At 61.1% G+C, this 18,489-nt stretch overlaps 1 protein-coding gene across 4 annotated transcripts in view; it reads left to right on the top strand.

The window, feature by feature from the left end:
• EIPR1 (EARP complex and GARP complex interacting protein 1) overlaps positions 1-16,062 on the top strand; it is a 62,920-nt gene extending 46,858 nt beyond the window's left edge. For all 4 annotated transcript variants that reach the window (XM_043452852.1, XM_043452854.1, XM_043452855.1 and 1 more), the window contains 5 exons: positions 1,761-1,860; positions 8,689-8,825; positions 11,603-11,770; positions 13,041-13,208; positions 15,598-16,062. In XM_043452852.1, the coding sequence (XP_043308787.1) occupies positions 1,761-1,860; positions 8,689-8,825; positions 11,603-11,770; positions 13,041-13,208; positions 15,598-15,772 (748 nt within the window). In that variant the 3' untranslated portion in view covers positions 15,773-16,062. The remainder of the gene's footprint in view (positions 1-1,760; positions 1,861-8,688; positions 8,826-11,602; positions 11,771-13,040; positions 13,209-15,597) is intronic.
• The last annotated feature ends 2,427 nt before the right edge of the window (positions 16,063-18,489 follow it).

The raw sequence follows: 18,489 nt of genomic DNA on the forward strand, positions 1-18,489 counted from the left end.
TCCCGTGGGGTTTGGCTTCTTCTCACAGTTTTCAACAGTGAGCTGTCCAGAGTCACCCGTCATATCAGCTTTGGCAGACGCACGTTCCGACCACAGCCTCCCCCAAACATGCCGGGTGCCGGCCCCTTTCCCGTCTGTCTGGGGCGTCTGTCCAGGCCCTGTGTGGGAGCCGGGCCTGCGGCAGCAGTGAGAACATGCCCCAGACCTGGAATGGCATGTCTGCCTGTCCTTCCGTGCCCTCCCCGCAGCCTCACACCGGGGTTAGACGGGGCCCAGGTTTCCAGCGTCCGGGCTTTCTCTCCGTCCCGGGGCGGTTGGTGGCTTTCTCCTTAGTCTCGTCTCTTTCTCAGGAAGTTAACAAGCTGTTACTGACATGATTCGTGTCAGTTTTCTGAAGTACCTGGTTTTCTCTGCTTTTCTACTTTGGGCGTCTCTGGTCATTCAGGTGGGCCACCGGGGGGCACAGCTGTAAAGAATCCGCTTGCAATGCTGAAGACTCTGGTTCAACCCCTGAGTGGGGAAGGTCCCCCGGAGAAAGGAATACCACCCACTCCAGGCTTCTTGCCTGGAGAGTCCCATGGACAGAGGAGCTCGGCGGGCTGCAGTTCATGGGGTCACACAGATGTGGACCCAACTGAGTGACCGAGCAGCAGGCAGTGTTGTGATAAAAGTCGTAACAGCCCGTTGACGGTCCTGAGGGGTCGTACTAGGGAGGTGCCCCCCATCGGGCAGTATCGTGATCTGTGTGGAAGAGAAGCCGTGAGGGTCTCCATCCAAGTCTGCAGTGGCCACATGTGCGAGGATGTGAAATGAAGCTCTCTCCATAAGCTCTGAAGAATTTCATTAGGGAAGACAGAAATTCATCCCTGTGGTCACGCTGAAGAATTCTCGATCTCTTCATGGTTTTATCGCTTGGGCGATGTGATTTTTGTCTTGTTAATTGTTCAGATGTGCACTGCGTCAGTTAGGATGGCTTTGGCTGCGGGTAACAGGAAACTACGGCTCACGTGGGCTGAGACAGAAGGACGTGATCTGACATCTTGGGCCTGGCGGTTGACCAGGACTCTCAGCTTTGCCCTCCCAGGAGGGGGCGCTGGAAGATGTGGGCACCACCCACCTGGGCCCCTTCAGACCCAGCCCCCAGCAGGCCCCCTTGCATCTCGGCGGCCAGGGTCTGTTAGCTGTCTGTGCCTCAGGTCCCGGGAGAAGCCGTCAGCGGTGCCTCAGCTCAGGTGCCTTGATGAAACCCACAGCCGGGAGCCCACAGGACGCAAGAGTTGACTGCTCACAGTTCTCGGGGCTGGAGAGCTGGAATCAGGGTGTGGGCAGGCCAGGGGCAGGAGCGGGCCCTTTTCCCAGCTTGCAGGTGGCCGCCTCCCACTGTGTGTTCTCAGGACAGTGGGAGAGAGACGGAGATAGAGAGATGGAGACGGATAGGAAGAGAGAGAAGCAGAGAGTCAGAGACGGAGCTTGGGAGCAGGGTCAGTCCCCACCGGGGCACTTTCCCCATCACAGGCCCCATCCTCCTGACCTCAGTGAACCCTCATCACTTCCCAGACGGCCCCCCTCCCCCACCCAGCACCAGGTGGCTCTGGGGGAGGGACGTGGGCACTCAGGCCTCATGAGTGTGGCAGCTGCCCCGGGTCACGCTGCCTCTCCCTGCTGACAGGGGCTGGGCAGGGCCTTGCCGAGGGCCGGGTGTCCGAGCTCCGGGCCCCGGGGTGGGCATCTTTTAATGCTGGGCTCCCTCCTTCCCGCAGCGTCGCCTGGGAGCCCGCGGGAGACGGGAAGAGGGTCATCTCGCTGGCCGACAACCACATCCTGCTGTGGGACCTGCAGGAAAGCTCCAGCCAGGCCACGGTGAGTGATTCAGGCCACAGGGTCTCTGTCTTCTGTCTTCTTGATTAGACCCTTCAGGTGAAGTCACAGTACACTCGTCGGTTCCCATACGTGTAGAATCTTGACGCTGATTGTGCAGTAAGTAAGAAGCAGACTGGCTGGTCGTCGGTCAGATGACTGACTGTCTCCTTCGGGCAGGAAGCTTCCGACTCGAGTCAAAGGGCCGTGTGCAAGGGAGACACGGAACCTGGGTGTTGACGAAACTCTCCCCTTTGGCCATAATTTGCCCCAAGTCGTGGTCTTCTGTTTCAGGTGTGAGTCTTTTTAACGAACGGTTTTCAGCATGTATTTGGTTAAGGTCACCTTTAAGAGAGGAGCATTCATGACATAAAGGTTTCCTGGTCGTGAAAATGACTGTTGACCGTGACCTGGTGACCCCCCAGCCTTTCAGGGTGTGGCTGTCGGGCGCGTCCGCCTTTCTGTCCGTGTGGATGCACGCTGGCTGCCGTCCGGCCCCGCCAGGCGCCCGTGTGTCCCCTGAGGTCTCGCCCTGCGGCGTGGGGGCAGCTCTGCTGCAGGGCCCCGACCAGGTGGCGGCGTCTCCCCCGATGGCCCGTTCACCCCCAGGCCTGCGCAGTACTCCACCCCAGCCTTCTTGGGAACCAGTCTGGCTTTCACATACTCCTCACTTCAAATAGTGTGTTTTTCATAGACTAAATATTCTACCCATTGGTATGTATTTTTTTCATACGTGATTCCTTAAAATGTCCTCGTATCAAATGTCTTGTTTTACATGCATTCATAATTTCAGTGCATTTGTTTGTCGAAGCCACAACTTTGGAGAGAAAATGAAGCAATTTGACACGATAATGCCTCTAATGCCGCCCACACCTGGGTCCCTCTGCCGTACCCGGGGGCTCGAGAGGCGCGCCTCTGGGAGACCCGTTCAGGGACCGTGTTCACTTTCTGTCCGCTCATGACCGGGACGTGTGCTCAGTTCTTTTGCCTTGTGTCTTCACCCTCTGGGTTGAGGTTGCATGTGCAGTGATTGATCGTTAATCGACACACAGCGCAGAAGTCAGACTCGTCCCAGTGTGGAGTGACCTGTCCACACACACAGAAGGACCTCTCACAGGCTTCAGGGGGAAGTTAAGAGTCGGCCAGCTTTCCTAGCGCAGTCATAATCCTTCAGGAAAAAAATCACTGTCTTTAATAAAATTAAGAAAAAAATAAGACATCTCTCTATCCTGGAGCAGAAAGCAGATTTCACCCAAACTGAGGCCCAAGTGGGAACGTGAAGGAAACTGGCTCCTGACGTTGCCCTGAGGCCCCCTGAGTCCGGGGAGATGCCTCCACAGTCTCCCTGTCCCTCCGCCTTCCGGGGGACTTGGCGGGGTGTCCGGACCACAGTGCAGGGTGTGGACTCCTGCCCCCTGTCCCCACCTGCGCTCAGGGGGCTGTTCCTCGAGACCACCCTTGAGCCCAGAAAGGGACAAGGCTGACCTGTGAGGGTGCCGGGCCTTGCGGCAGTGCCGTGCAAGACACTGGCCCCCGTCCGGGGATGCGCAGAGTGACGGAGCGGCCACTGCCCCGCCCGGAAGGCGATGCCCGGGGGGGTTAGGAGGCCACCGCCCCGCCCGGAAGGCGATGCCTGGGGGGTTAGGAGGCCACCGCCCCGCCCGGAAGGCGATGCCCGGGGGGTTAGGAGTCCACCGCCCTGCGGCCCCCACTCTGCGGGCCCATCCACTCATCAAAGTGTGAGCAGCTCTTCAGACCCTCCGTCGTCTCAAAATGATTTTACGGTAGGGTGATTAATCTGTAACTGATTTTCTGCAGGGACCAATTTCGTTTCTCTCCCCCTTTTTTTATCTGCTGTCAGCAGTTCTGTCGATACCACTTTGCGACCCTGGGGCCGGAGTATTTAATACCGAAACCTTCCTATCGATTCCAGCCATCTTCACACCCGGCTCCTCAATTTTTGTCCTTATTGTTTGAGGATATTGCCTTCTGCGGTGAATCTAATCTTATGCTCACTGCATCATTACCTTTTGCAATTAAATCGGAGGCTCTCTGCCATTTATAATCATTAGCGGAGCCCCGGGGAGGCCTTGGAGGGGGTGCTCCGTGGGGCCCGGGACCCCCACGCGGGCCGATGCAGTGCCCCTCAGTTTGGGTCTGTACGTGCTCACGCCCGGGTTCTTGAGCTTTCCCCGGCTGTGGGAAGAACTAGCTTCCGCGGGGCGGAAGGGCGGCTGGCGTCACTTGCCCGCGTGCAGGCCTGGGGGCGGTTCCCTGGGGAGCACTTCCTGGGAGAAGAGGACAGGCTTCAAGGACACAGTGTGCGTCCAGAAGTCTCTTGTGCAGGGTTTCACGCATGCCGTAGGAGGCCGCAGCCCACGCCGGTGGGAGCCGCTCCCTGCAGCCCTGCCTGCTCTGCCTGAGCCCCAGGCAGGCTCACTGCCCGGGGACAGAGGCCCAGGCTCCCGCCTCCTCGCCCACAACCCCGCTTGCCTCTGCTTCCTGGGCTCCGGGCGTGGGGAGTGGGCCAGTGGGGAGAAGGGCCGGCTCCTGGGGCCCCCGGGTGAGAGTGGAAGGCGCAGAGAGGCCGTCTCTCCAGCACCTTGCTCGGGGCTCCTCTATGGGACAGGAATACCCCTTACCTTCTCGCCCATCTCTGCCAAAGACCTTAAATCCGTGCTCATAGCCTTCCCTGTTTTGAGTCTGTTTGGAGCCGAGGTCACACCCGCCTTGGTGGGTGTCAGACACGTTTCTGTCCACGAGGAGGGGTTGGCTTTTGGTGCGACAAAGGGAAAGGCCTCGCGCTCTTCCTGCGGTGGAGTCAGTCCTGCTTGAATGAACGACAAATCTGTCGGAAACGACCTCGGGTTCCTCACGCTTGCCGGCACCTGCGGCTGTGTGAGCACTTCCTAAGCACAGGGACTCTGGTTTCCAGGGGGCCGCTCTCAAAACCTGTGGAGCCGGAGCACTCCTGGGGGGCAGAGTCCTTCACGGGGGTGGGAGCCACCAGCCCTGCGTGGGGCTGTCGTGGGCTGGGACAGGGCACGCAGGGGGTTAGCCCACCTGCCCTGTGACCCTGGGGCAGGGGCGGCAGGACCCTTTCTTCCCGTCTTGAAGGCAGCAACGGGGCTGGGGTGTCCAGCCCACTGTTTCCACGACAGTCCTGAGTCCTCTCCGTGGGCCCAGAAGACAGCGCCCCCGTCTCTCCCCCCGGCTCCCTGAAGGCGGAGCAGAGCTGCGGGCAGGGGCGGCGCTTTTTAGGGCTTTGTCTTGTTGAATCCTCATAAGCCTTGGGGGCAGATTCTTTGATATCTTTCTTACAAATGAGACACAGGAGAGAAAGTTAGGCCTCAGAGAAACGCAGTAACTCGTGGTCACTCACTGGGAAAGCGGGGACCCACTCGGGGGTCTGGCTCAAAGAGGGGCTGCCCTTCCCTGGAGGCATCCCTGATGGCGTTGACTCAGGGGCATCCTGGGTGTGTTGGTGAGAGCACATTTGGCTGCAGGACATAAGAAGTGACTTAGATAGAGAGGTTTTATTGTCTGCTGAAATAAGAAGCGTAGAATAAAGCCCCTTGGGGTTGGTTGATTAAGGGTCTTCATCAAATTGAGGGCCCAGCGACTCTGCATGTTTCTCCTCTGCCGCGTCCACCTGTCACTGCTCTCCCTGTCATGACCAAAAGGTGGTTGCAGAGGTTCCAGCCATCACATCCAGGCTCTGCAGCATCCTTGGTTTGTAAGGAAAGCCTTTCCTGGGAGTCCTTTTGTCCCTTTCACGTGTGACTCTGTGTCCAGGCCTAAACCCGTCTTGGAGAGGGGAACCAGCCCACCAGGCCTGGCTCAGGGCTCTCTTAGTCCCTGGGGGCTGTGCAGGGTGTTCCAGGGAGAGAGGCTCCCGCGGTGGGGGCTGCTGTGTGACCGGCAGCCAGGGCCAGGCTCACGGTGGACTTGCCTGCGTGGACGCGGCGTCTCTTGTGCTGGAAAAGCCCCAGCCCTGCAGTCGCTTCATGTTGGGGGCGGGGCGGGGGGAAGTGGGATGGTGGCGCTCGCTGAGCTCTCTGGCCCCGAGGAGTGTGTGCTGGGCCCCGCACGCTGAGTGCTGCCCCCGGCCCAGGTCCGCCCAGTCCTGCCCCCCCACGCTGAGTCCTGCCCCCCCCCACGCTGAGTCCTGCCCCCCCCACGCTGAGTCCTGACCCTCCACGCTGAGTCCTGCCCCCCCCACGCTGAGTCCTGCCCCCTCCATGCTGAGTCCTGCCCCCTCCATGCTGAGTCCTGCCCCCCCCACGCTGAGTCCTGCCCCCCCCACGCTGAGTCCTGCCCCCTCCACGCTGAGGCTGCCCCCTCCACGCTGAGTCCTGCCCCCCCCCCCATGCTGAGTCCTGACCCCTCCATGCTGAGGCTGCCCCCTCTTCACGCCGTGGGGCTTGGTGATGGGGCTGCTGCTTGGGTCTCTGGAAACCTCACGCCGACACTCTCCTTGAACTGCCCCCGCCGGCTCGAATCCCAGCGTTTTGTTCGTCAGCGGTGCCTTCTTTGTTCTTGTCCTGCACCAGTGGCTCTTCTGAGAGGGTCTGGGGGAGCCTTTCATCACTCCTGCTGGACCGGGAAGCACTGAATATTTCTCTTTAATGCTGGGAAGCAGATTGCCGTGTGCACTGCACCCTCTGGAGTTCTTGCTGAGTTCTGTCTCCGTGTCACCAGGAAACCAGAAAAAGTGATTGATTAACCTTACAACTTGCACCATGCTGGCTGCCCCACGTAGCCCCTTAAAAAATTGATGGTGAGCTGTCTTTCAGGTTTTCATTAAAATCTGCCTCGCAGACTTCTCGGCACCCATGGGCACGGGCTCTGTGGGCCCGGTGGTTCCTGTGTTTGAGGGAGTGGTGGAGCGGGAGCCGGTCCCGCTCTGCAGGGCGGCTGTGACCTCGGGCGGGGCCCCTGCCCTCTCTGCATGACCTTGGACGGGACTACTGCCCTCTCTGCATGACTTCGTGGGGTCCCTGCCCTCTCTGGCGGGGGGGAGGCCCTGCCTTTTCTGTGTGACCTCGGGTGGGACTCCTGCCCTCTTGGTGGGTGCGGGGGCCCTGCCCTCTCCGTGGGGGTTGGGGGCTGGGCCGCGGCCGTGTCTCCACTGTTGAGTTCACCCGGGGTCTTATCCGTTATCCATGCTCCCTGACAAGCGCCCACCACACTGTCAGCACTTTCCACAGTGGCCATCACGTGGCTTCTGTGGGGACAGTCAGAAGTCTGGAACTTCAAGGCCTGTGAGGCTGCGGGCCAGGTGTCAGTGGGGCTGGGGTCTCATCGAGGGGCTCTCGGACGTGCGTGGACAGAGGCCTGGGTTCCTCATGGACTGTTGGCCGGAGGCCACCTGCGTGTGGGTTTTGGAAGCAGGCTGTGCTGGTCAGTTTCGCGCTCTTTCCTTCTTTTGGAGCCCAAGTAGAGGCAGCACGGGGAGCTTGACTGGCAGTGACATTTCGTAAGGGTTCGACCTGGCGCTTGCTCCCGGTCATGGAGTTGGGGGCAGGGCGGGCGCCCAGGAGGGCTCCCTGTGAACCTGGACGGTGCAGGACCGTCTGCAAGTTTCCTTAGAGATGAGACACTGTCCTGACCCTCCGGCCTCTGTCCGGCACTCGGGGCATGGACTCCAGGCGTTCGGTCCCCGGGAGAGGAGCATGTGTGCCCGCGAGGACTGGCGCCGAGACGGGCTGGCACACAGCCTGTTGTCCACGTGGTTTGCAGAGTCGGTGAGGCGGGAAAGTGGGTTTTGGGAAGAAAGGTTTTCTGGGACAGGTTGAGACTGTCCAAGGAAGAGGCGAGGTGCTTCCAACTGGTCAGTGCCTCCTGGGCGGTGACCCCTTATGTGGCGGTCACTACGTAAATGGGGCCCTGGCTCAGTCATTCTTAAAGATGTCTCTGCTGTCAGACTTCTTAGCGGGGCCAGGCTCCTGGGAGAGAAGCCGTGGTTTTCCCCAGGTTCTGATCGAATCCCCTTGCACTGACTGCCTCATGCGCCACAGCTGGTGGGGCTGAGTCTGGGCCCCTCGCAGAGGCTCTGCAGGGCGAGGCTGGTGCTCAGGGTGAGGTGAAGTGAGTCACGAGGGGCGGGTGTCTGAGGGCCACAGACAAGCCTGGCGCCCCCGCGTCCATCCCCACCGACGAGCCCGGCGCCCCCGCGTCCATCCCCACAGACGAGCCCGGCGCCCCCGTGTCCATCCCCCCCGAGTGACAGGCCTTTGTGCGTGAGATCGAGGGCGGGTGGGCAGCGGGATGGGGAGCCCGTCTCCCAGGCTCCCCTGGGGCCGGTGCTCTCCAGGGTCTCCACTGTTACCCACTGGGATTGATGAACCCCCAGGTAACAGAGCTAGAGGCCCTTGAGGCCGGGAGGGGACTGTGAGCGTGTGTGTGGTCAGGTCGCGGCCGTTGGTCCCTTGGCACCTGGGCCGCCTGTGCAGACCCCTACCGCCTCATCCTTGTCTTTGGAGGAGGACAATGCTCGGGCTGTTCCGTATCATTGCCTCAGATTTGAGCAGATCCTCTAATCATACACCGGCAAATCCTGTCTGAGAGATGCTCTATTAATACCCTTGCTATTTTTTTGCTGTGCTCCATTTTGTAAATAAATAAATAAATAAATAAATATGCATTTTTTGCAAATATGGTTCAAACATTCTTGCCTTTTAAGGGGAGAAAACAAAGACAAAGCTTCCTAATTATTTTCAATAATTATCTTTGACAGTATCCTATACAAGATATCCTCTTAAACGTCCTGAATAGAGTTCGAATTACTTCTCTTTCCTTCTTCCTTTGAAAACATCACCAAACACACAGCTGGCCAGCTCAGCGTCGCTGGAAGGGAAAGGACAGCTGAAGTTCACGACGGGCCGCTGGAGCCCACATCACAACTGCTCCCAGGTGGCCACGGCGAACGACACAGCCATCCGCGGGTGGGACACGCGGACCATGAGGTCAGTGACGCCAGAGCCAGACACGCGCCGGTGCCCCGCCCTGCCCCACCCGCGCCCCTGTCCTCCAGGCTCAGTTCCAGGTCAGCTCTGTTGGGAGCCACGCGGCCGGTCTGTGTCGGTCTCGGGGTCCTAGGGAGTTGCACAGCCGCCTTCCTCCTCCGCCCCACCTTCAGTACACCAGGGGCTGTGGGTCCGAGCCTCTCACCGGTGGTCTGGCTCCTCCGGGTGCCCTTCGGTGACCGCAGTCTCCCCTGGAGATCCAGGTCAGGCTTTTGCAGCAGCTGAGGCCCGAGACGGTGGCCGCGGGCTCCCGGGTCCTGTGACGGTTGACTCCAAGGTGAGGGCTGCCGTCTGTGGCTCAGCAGCTCTGTCCTCCGGGGCGCACACCCAGGGGTGATCACACTTTGTCACCTGAGTCATTACACGGACAGCCCGCGCTGCTAACGGAGCACGGAGAGCAGCTTTTCCGCGCCAGGTGTGGCGTTGACGGGTGGAGGAGTGACGGGGTGCGCTCTGTTGTCATGGCAACGGGAGCCCGGCAGTCTTTTCTAAGATAGAGTTTATCCCCTCAGCACATCGTAATTTATCACTAAGCTGCAGAGATGGAGGTCGGGAAATAACTCCTGTTGCCTTCAAGGGCGGCGGCACAGCCTTAAATCTCGATCCGGGGCCCCCTGAAAGTGCAAGGGGTAATCCATAATCGACGTGTGTGTGTGTGCTGGGCTGTGCTGGGTTTGCTGTGAGGCTGAAAGCCGCGGGTTTGGATGGTGGGGACTCTGGACCGGAATGCGTGCCTCCAGGGCCCGTGGCTGTCTTCCTGTTCTCATCGTTCCTTGAAGGATGTGAAGATTTTTGGGGTCTATATGAGAACCTTGAAGGCTAACCTCACAGACCCCGAATCCAGGGTCTGGGGGGTGGTGCCCTGCCGCCCCCTTGCCCGCCATCCCTGGAGGGCGTCCCTGGGGTGCTGGGCAGTGGGTGCACCAGACTCTGCTCCGCACGGTCCCTTTCCTGCAGACAGCCTGTATGCCTCCTTGGTCTCTTTCCTGCCCACCGCGTGTGCCTCCTTGGCTGGCTGCTTCCGGTGCTGCTCCTGGGGTGCACGGGGCTTTTGTGTTCAGACCGCTGTGCCCAGAGCTGGCAGGAAAGCCTGAGTCAGCACTCTGCGGGCCCCAGGGCCCTGCCAGGCTTGATTTCATCCATTTCCCTGCTTCCCTTGCAAGATCTTGAGGCTTGGGCCTCTTGTATAGGGAGAAATTACTAGGTTATTGGAAAGGTACAGGATGTAGAAACCAGTTCCAGATTTTAAAGTGGCTTTGGGCTGGAAAACCCAATCTGGGAGAAAAGATGAAAAGGACTGAAGTCGTTGCCATGAGCAGGAGCGTGGAGGTCTGGGGTGCCAGGTGAGGGAGCTGCCCCCCGGGAGCCGCGGGGAGCATGTGACCCCCCCCAGCAGAATGCGGAGAGGGCGGAGCGACGGGCACGTTGTGGGGCCGGGCTAGGCCTCGTCCATCCTGCTGGACGCAGGCCTCTTGTCCAAAGCTGCTGTCCCACCTCAGGATGACTGCTCCTCTGGTTTGGGTGTGTGACGTGAGAGGGGGTCGCTGTAGAGAGAGGACAGTGTAATTCCACACCCTGTGAGGGGTGGCTTGGAGCTGGGCGGTGGGGCATCAGTCAGGTCTGTGCACCTGTGTGTGTGCCTGCTCTTCTGTGCACACGCGTGTGGGCATGTACACCTGTATGTGTGGGCACATGTACCCATGCGGGCACACATGTGCATGTGTGCTGTGTGCATTGTGTACACGTGTGCACACCTGCACGTATGTCCTCCTCTGTGCACACATGTGTGGGCATGTACACCTGTATGTGTGGGCACATGTACCCATGTGGGCACACACGTACATGTGTGCTATGTGCATTGTATACATGTGTGCACACCTGCGCGTATGTCCTCCTCTGTGCACACGCGTGTGGGCATGTACACCTGTATGTGTGGGCACATGTACCCATGTGGGCACACACGTGCATGTGTGCTGTGTGCATTGTGTACACGTGTGCACACCTGCACGTATGTCCTCCTCTGTGCACACGTGTGTGGGCATGTACACCTGTATGTGTGGGCACATGTACCCATGTGGGCACACACGTACATGTGTGCTATGTGCATTGTATACATGTGTGCACACCTGCGCGTATGTCCTCCTCTGTGCACACGCGTGTGGGCATGTACACCTGTATGTGTGGGCACATGTACCCATGTGGGCACACACGTGCATGTGTGCTATGTGCATGTGTGCTGTGTGCACACGTGCACTCTAAACAGCTGTGGCCGACCCAGCCCCTCCCGCCACTGAGTTGACACCCAGGCTGTGTGTATGGATGAGGGACGGCCCTGGCCGTGACAGGCAGTGTCTCCCTCGGTGTTTCTGTAGCTTCTCCTGCTTCTCCTTCCTTTTCTGTCTCTGCGGCTCCTGACAGCGTCAGCACCGTATCCTTCTTCCACGCACTTTCTGTCTCTCTGGTTCTTCCGGACGTGGGCCGTGTGTGCCGTCCAGTCTGTCTCTGCTCCTCCATGACCGTCCCCTCCCTCCGGCCCCCTCTCATCAGGATGCCAGGTCGCCCCCTCGAGAGCCGCCAGCCAGCCCCCGTCTGCAGGGTCACGGGCGCGGCCAGCGAGCAGGAGCCCCAGCCCGGACCCCACGCCGCGGGGTGTGGGAGGGGCTGTGGGGGCGGAGCTCCCCGTGTCCCCGCTCTCACCTGTGCGTCCCCGCCCCCAGGCAGACCTACTGCATCGAGAGCGCCCACGGCCAGCTGGTGCGGGACCTGGACTTCAACCCCAATAAGCAGTACTGCCTGGCCAGCTGCGGGGACGACTGCAAGGTGAGGTTCTGGGACACCCGCAACGTCGCCGAGCCCGTCAGGACCCTGGAGGAGCACTCCCACTGGTGCGTGTCTGCTGGGGGGGCGGTACTTAGGTGACTTATTTTGCTGATTACGTCACCATTTGGAAAGGCAGAAACCAGCCTAGTTTGTGCTGCTGTGACTCATTCAATCAACCAGTTTTATTTTTCCTAAAGAAATACTAATTCCAAATCTGAATGTGATTCATAAACGTAGGAAAAGAAAAACATTAGATTCTGTCTTCTCTTGAACTAGTGCTGGTTCACGTATGCAAAAATGAACGTGCACAGATGTCCTTGGGGCATTGTGTGCCATGCATGGGGTGGAGACCCCCAGTGCCCAGTGGTAGGAGGGTGGCTAGGTCAGTCCAGCAGCATCCATGCGGGGCACGGTGAGGGCGTGAGGCAGGGCTGGGCGTGCAGCACGCAGTGCACCCAAGACCCACCATTCTCCCCAGCGTGTCGTTTCTGTGTGTTCACCACGTGCTGGGGGCTTTTTGCTAAGTAAGTGAAAAGGATCAAGTCGGAGAAAATTGGGCATAGTGTGAGCCAGTTTTTATCCAAATCACGTGTGTGCGTGTTTGTGTGCTTATGCATGTTTGCATGTACGCTTCTGTCTGTATGCATATGCGTGCCTCTGTGTGCTTATGTCTGTGTGTCAGTGTGTACTGCTGTGTGCATGTACACATCTGTGTATACACACGTGTGCTTGCATCTGTGTGCATATCTGTACTGCTGTGGGCATGTACACTTCTGTGTGCACATGTGTGCATTTACCATTTGAATGCTAGAGTACAGTTTAGACAGTTCAGTCATTCCTGCAGTCCGGGAAGAAGCTCCCGTCCCCTGGACCTGAGTGGGCTGTCTGGCTGTCCGCTGCCCACCCCCCAGCCCGGGGTCTGCAGCACCTGCCCGGCGGGCGGCTCAGCACAGCGAGCTCGGGTCCTGTGGGTCAGAAGGAAGCTGGGCCTGGTGACTAGACCAGACGGGTGGGCAGCCCTGGCCGGGGCAGTGTTCTGGAGGCCGCCCGGGGTGGGCTTGCGTCCCGGTCGTCTCTGGTCCGCACTGTGCTTCAGGCAGTTAGGCCTTTGGCGCTCTGGGAGGCCTGTGTGCACGCTGCAGTGAGGCCAGTGAGTCCCCCTGCAGTCCCTGCTGCCCTGTGGTCACGTCTCTGTCAGTCAGGATTTACAAGGTTTCAGGCTGCGCCACGAGCCTGCCCCCGCTGAACACCACCCGGTGTTGGCCTGAGCAGGACGAAGCTGCCCCGTCCAGGGGGGCCGGTGGTACCAGCGCCCTGTCCCCCCAACCCCCCCAGGGTGTGGAACGTCCGCTACAACCACTCGCACGACCAGCTGGTCCTCACGGGCAGCAGCGACAGTAGGGTCATCCTTTCCAACATGGTGTCCATCTCCTCCGAGCCCTTTGGCCACCTGGTGGACGACGATGACCTGAGTGACCAGGAGGAACGCCGTCTGGAGGAGAAGTAAGTGCTTGCAACGGGCGGCCCTGGCGTGCGGGAGCGTCTCTGGGTCCCTGGGGCTGGTGTCGGATGCGTCCACATGGGGAGGTGCGGGGTCGTGGGTGATGGAGTCGGGCGGGTCAGCAATGCTGTCTGGTGTGGCCTCTGAGACATGTGTCTGTCCACGTTCTTACTGAGCTTCACGGGTAAGGTTGTCAGGACTGCGGCTGGTCTGTACCCTCGGGAGCCGTGACCCCCGCTGGCCCTCGGGACACCCTGTGGGGGAGACTGTGGTGGCTGTCCTCCTTGCTCTGCCTGGCCCGTCGGTCCCACTGGCGGGTAGCAGGGCAGGACCACAGGCCCAGACCCGGTCCGTCCCCCACGCGCTTCCCCTGAGAGCCCAAGGCGGTGCTGGGACCTCCACGTGATGCTTGTCCTGACAGCCGCACCATGCCGTGGTGGTGTCTTTTCCCTGGACCTTCCAGCCCTACTTGCGTCTGCTCAGGGGCCCTCTCTTCACCCTGGGGCCCAGGCCCCGAGACTCATAGGGCCCTGGGCATTGGGGCTCACACAGGGCGCCCTAGTCCAGGGCGGCGGCACCTGGGAGGGCCGGAGTCCTGCCTTAGCAGCCTGGGTATTGAAGGAGACGCCCCTTGTCTCTGGGAGGACGTGTCTTCATGTGCGGTGGCCGCTTTCCGGTGTGAGGGAGCCTGATTCAGGCCTCCCTGGAGTCGGATCCGGGGCGGGGGGTCTGGAGTAAAACCCGTGGAGTCAGGCAGCCTGAGCCCCGGAGCACAAGAGGGCTTGTCTCTCTGTCCTGAGCATCCTCACTCTCTTCCGTTGTCTGATTTCTTCCGCTGCCCCCCAACCTCCCAAGTGAAACTGAAAGCCGCTCAGTCGTGTCCGACTCTTTGGGACCCCATGGATATACAGTCCATGGAATTTTTCAGGCCAGATCACTTTCCCTTTCAGGCCAGATCACTTTCCCTTCTCCAGGGGATCTTCCCAACTCAGGGATCGAACCCAGGTCTCCTGCATTGCAGGTAGATTCTTTACCAACTGAGTTACAGGGAAAACCCCCCGTGTGAGATGCTGACTTGGTAGCGACCTATTGATCACCTTCCTTGATGCCATCGTTTTTCTGTTCAGACGCTGGGAAACACAGCATTTAGACACAGCTGCGGTGACTTCAGTCCAGTGACCTGCCCCGTGCAGGGCTTGGGTGTTCTCTGCTGTCCTCTCTGCTCTCAGCCAGGCAGGAGTCTGTGTCCTGTCTGTACCAGAGACAGAGCCAGCGGCCCCTTCATTGGCCCCCAGTGGGCCAGGGGTCCCACCTGCACGTGGCAGCTTCAGACAAGCTCACCAGGAGTGGAGGCAGGCGTGTGGCTGGCAGGCATGCCCGGAGATGGCATCATCGTGAGGTGCCCCATGGTTTCCTGCCAACCTGCTCCTGGGATTGGTCCACACATCTTAGTGAATCGGGATTCCCCTGAGGACTTGTATGTAGGGTTTGTACCAGGCTGCCCGCTGACCACCGCAGGCTGGCTTCCTGGGAGGACAGGGCCAGGGGATGAGTGGGATCCTGAACCCAAGACCAGGGGGCACGTGGGGCAGGGTCTCCCAAAAAGGGTCTCCAGAGCCCAGGAGGCGGGGCATGTGGGGCGGGGTCTCCTGAGAAGGGTCTGGTAGCCCCGGATCAGGGGGCAGGCGGGGCGGGGTCTCCTGAGAAGGGTCCTGCGTGCTGAGAGCCCTGTGGGCAGGGAGTGCTGGTGAGATGGGGGCAGTGCCCCGAGGCCCTCCGGTGGAGAAGCAGCTGGCGCGCTGCAGGCCTGTGGTCTCCGCCTGCTTGCGGGCGGCACAGCTCCGCAGGCTCTCGGGGGTCGGCGTGTGTGAGTGCCTTCCGGCCAGCGTCCCAGGGAAGGGACCTGGGAGTCCCAATTGTGGGGGTTGATGGGGAAATCACAACCCCAGGCAGGACCTGCTGGCCCTTCGCACCGGCTCCGGCCAGCCCCGCACCTGGTCCAGGCTGGGGCTCCCTCCGCCCACCCCCGGACTGTGCTGATTGGTCCCCAGGTCCCCCTGTCAGATGCCACCAGACCATCAGCCGTTCTCCGCTCGGCCACTGTCCCCTGAGCACAGACACATCCTGCTCCAGGGCTAATGGAGGAGGTGTCGGCAGTGGATGGCACCCCACCATGGCTCCTAGGGCCCTCTGGGGTGGCCCTGGGCTCCTGCCCCCAGGAGGAGGTGTTGGGCAGTAGACGGCCCCCCACGGCCCTGAGACCCCTCTGGGGTGGCCCTGGGCTCTGCCCCCGGGAGGAGGTGTCGGGCAGCAGACCGCCGCCCCCCTCCCCCTGCCCCTCGGAGGCTGGGGGCAGGGCGCCCGCCTCTCACGTGTGTCGGTGCCTTGCAGGAGCCAGGAGCCCCCGCAGGACAGCGTCATCGCCACCTACGAGGAGCACGAAGACAGCGTGTACGCCGTGGACTGGTCCTCAGCCGACCCCTGGCTCTTCGCCTCCCTCAGCTACGACGGGCGGCTCGTCATCAACCGCGTGCCCCGGGCGCTTAAGTACCACATCCTGCTGTGAGCGCCGGGCTGCCTCGGGCCCGGCCGCGGCGTGTGGGGCCCAGGCTTTCCAGGCAGAGCCCCGTCGGACTCGGGCGCCCGTGAACAGTGACAGCGCCTCTGCCCGCCGACCTCTGCGCCCTTTGCGTCTCTGCCCCGGAGACGGACACGTGCCCAGGCCGAGCGGGGCGCGCTCCCTCCTCCCGCTCTGAGAGGCGTTGGGCGTTTCCCTGTGATTTGTTTCCTTGACGTCGACGCCGTCTTCTCGCGAGATTAAATGGAATAAAAGCAGCGCGGCGGCTGCGGGCGTCCTCCCTGGGGCTCCTCTTCCCGTCTCCGCGGGGGCGCTGACGCTGCCGGTGCCCCGGGTCTCCGCCGGCCGAGGCCCAGTCCCTGGGCGCTACGTGCCCCGGGGTCCTGCGCTGTGAGGCTGACGGCTCCCTTGTCACCGCGCGGTCACGGCCTGCCTCGGTCACCCGGAGGCCTTCCCGCTAAGTCCCAGGTTGTCGGTGAACCCCCCCCCCCGTCCCCCGGGCGCCCTGAAGCCCTGGGTCCGGTCCCCCTCCGTGGGGCGGGCGCGTTCACTTCAGCGAGGCTGGCCCTGCGCGCTCTCCCCTGACTGGACGCTGGAGGACCAGCAGCGGCACCTGGCTCACACTGAACCCTGTAGACTCTGCATGGATTGGTGCTGGGATGAGGCCCAGGCAGGCCCTCCCGCTCTCAGCAGAGGGCCCCTCCGGTCTGCGGGCTACGTAGGACCCCAGAGTCAAGGCAAAGGGGAGGTGGGCTACAGACCCTCGGTCCTCAAAACCTGAAGCTTGCTCCCTGGTGGCTCCAGCCCGAGGTGGACTTGAGCCCTGCTTGGGACCGTCCACGCGGCCACAGCAGGGCAACACCCAGACGCACTGCACCCAGGAGGGGCGCCCCCGCGTCCAGCAGTCCTGACTCGGACACGCGGTGACCCGGGGTTTCCAGCGTCACCGTCACCCAGTCACGGCAGCTGCCCCCCCCCCCCCCGCCACTGGTCTCTCCCAGGTCCGCCTCCCCTGGTGTCCCCGGCCTGTCCTCTGAGACCGAGTCCGGCTGTCACCTCTCCTCTGAGGCGCCTCCCGGGACTCTAGCTCCTTGGTCAGCCTCGCGTCTTCCCGCCCGAGTCGTGTGCAGAGGTTCCTCAGACAGCCCTTTGCCCGCGTGGCGGCTCGGCCAGCACGTCCTGAGCCTGCTGGGGTCCAGCAGGACTGCAGGAGATGTGCCCGTTCCGCAGGGCCAAGCAGAGACAGTGAGGGCCCCCCTGCACAGGGTTCTGGGGCACAGGCCCGGCCCAGTGCTGGTCACGGCGTTTCCCCTGGGACAGCTCGGTTACCTCCCATGAGAGCTGGATGCCTTCACAGCTCTATGCGGGAGTAAATTAATTTATCCTGTAGTGCACTTAGGACCCTAAGTGTGTGTGGCCGTTACTGGTCATCTTAATAGGAACACATGCAGGTCAGTCCATTTTAAAATAGTTTAAAATTGCAAAAGATCAGAGATCATATGTGTTGGGAAAGGTAAAATCTTATCTGTCCCTTTTCTGGTTTCTTCTGTCTGATGTAAGGATTAACCTGAGACAGACGACAGAGAAAATCAGATTTAATTACGTGGGTACAGAGTACCCGTGAGCAAAGCAGGACCAGGATTGGCTGGGCACGAGGCTCCTGAGCGTCGGGAGGGGAGGGTTTCATGGGGAGGAACCAGGGAGACGAGTGTCTGGTGAACGGTTGCTGGGCCACGGGTAGAGGCAGGACAGGACAGGACTTCTGAGTACCGCCCCCCCCCACCCCCGGCTGTGTTCTGTGTGGGCATCTCTGGTGATTCTGCACTCCTCCAGCCGGACTCCCCTAGACAGGAATAAAAGCCAGACTTCCTGGCCCGCACACCGGCTGCCTGGGCCCAGGGTGGGCAAGAGGAGACGTTCTCACACCACCAGCAGGGCAGTGCCAGGCTGCTTGGCTTGGCTGGGGCTCCTACACTTAGGTATCCGGATGGGAAGATGATGAAATGATGATTTTCCAGGTTTCACATGAGAACAGAACGCGTTCCCTGGGTCTGGCTGCACTCAGAACGTGTTCCTTCCTGGGCCGTTGTGTCCAGGGCTCAGCGTGACCCCCTTCCCCCAACTCCCACCCCAGGGTCAGCAGGAGGGGGGCCAGCTCCCGTGATCGGGATGTCAGAGCCCGGAAGGTTCCAGGAGGATGGCAGGTTCTCAGCACCCGGCCGGCTGTCAACTGAGTCGCTTTCACCAGGCGTCAGTGATGGCAGCACCAGAGCTCACTGGTCCCTTTGCTCTGCCCGCTGGCGGTGCCCCAGCGAGCCAGGTGACCCTTCTGTCTCCTGAGACCCGCATCACTCCTGAGTGCAGGGCTGGGACAGGGAAGACCCCCACAAGAAAGCCCAGTCCCGGCGGAGCAGACCCAGGCCAGAGACCGGTCAGAGGGTGTCAGATTGCAGAGCCCCGCTGGCCAGCGTGGTTGCTGTCCTTGGGCCTTGCACACCTCCAGGGGCAACAGATCTGATCTTGGGACACCCCCATAAAATCTCCCCAGGTTACCAAGCCTGGAGGGACATTGGGCAGGAGGGGGTCGGGGGCATCTGTGACTTCATCAGAACAGGGCCGGGCTTTCCCACCTGAGGTGGGGGCATCCAGAGGGGCTGCAGGGGCAGGGGCAGGGGCGGGGGGGGCGGTGTTCCAGGGGCGGAGCC

Source organism: Cervus canadensis, chromosome 30 (genome assembly GCF_019320065.1).
Source record: "Cervus canadensis isolate Bull #8, Minnesota chromosome 30, ASM1932006v1, whole genome shotgun sequence".
Lineage (NCBI taxonomy): Eukaryota > Metazoa > Chordata > Mammalia > Artiodactyla > Cervidae > Cervus > Cervus canadensis.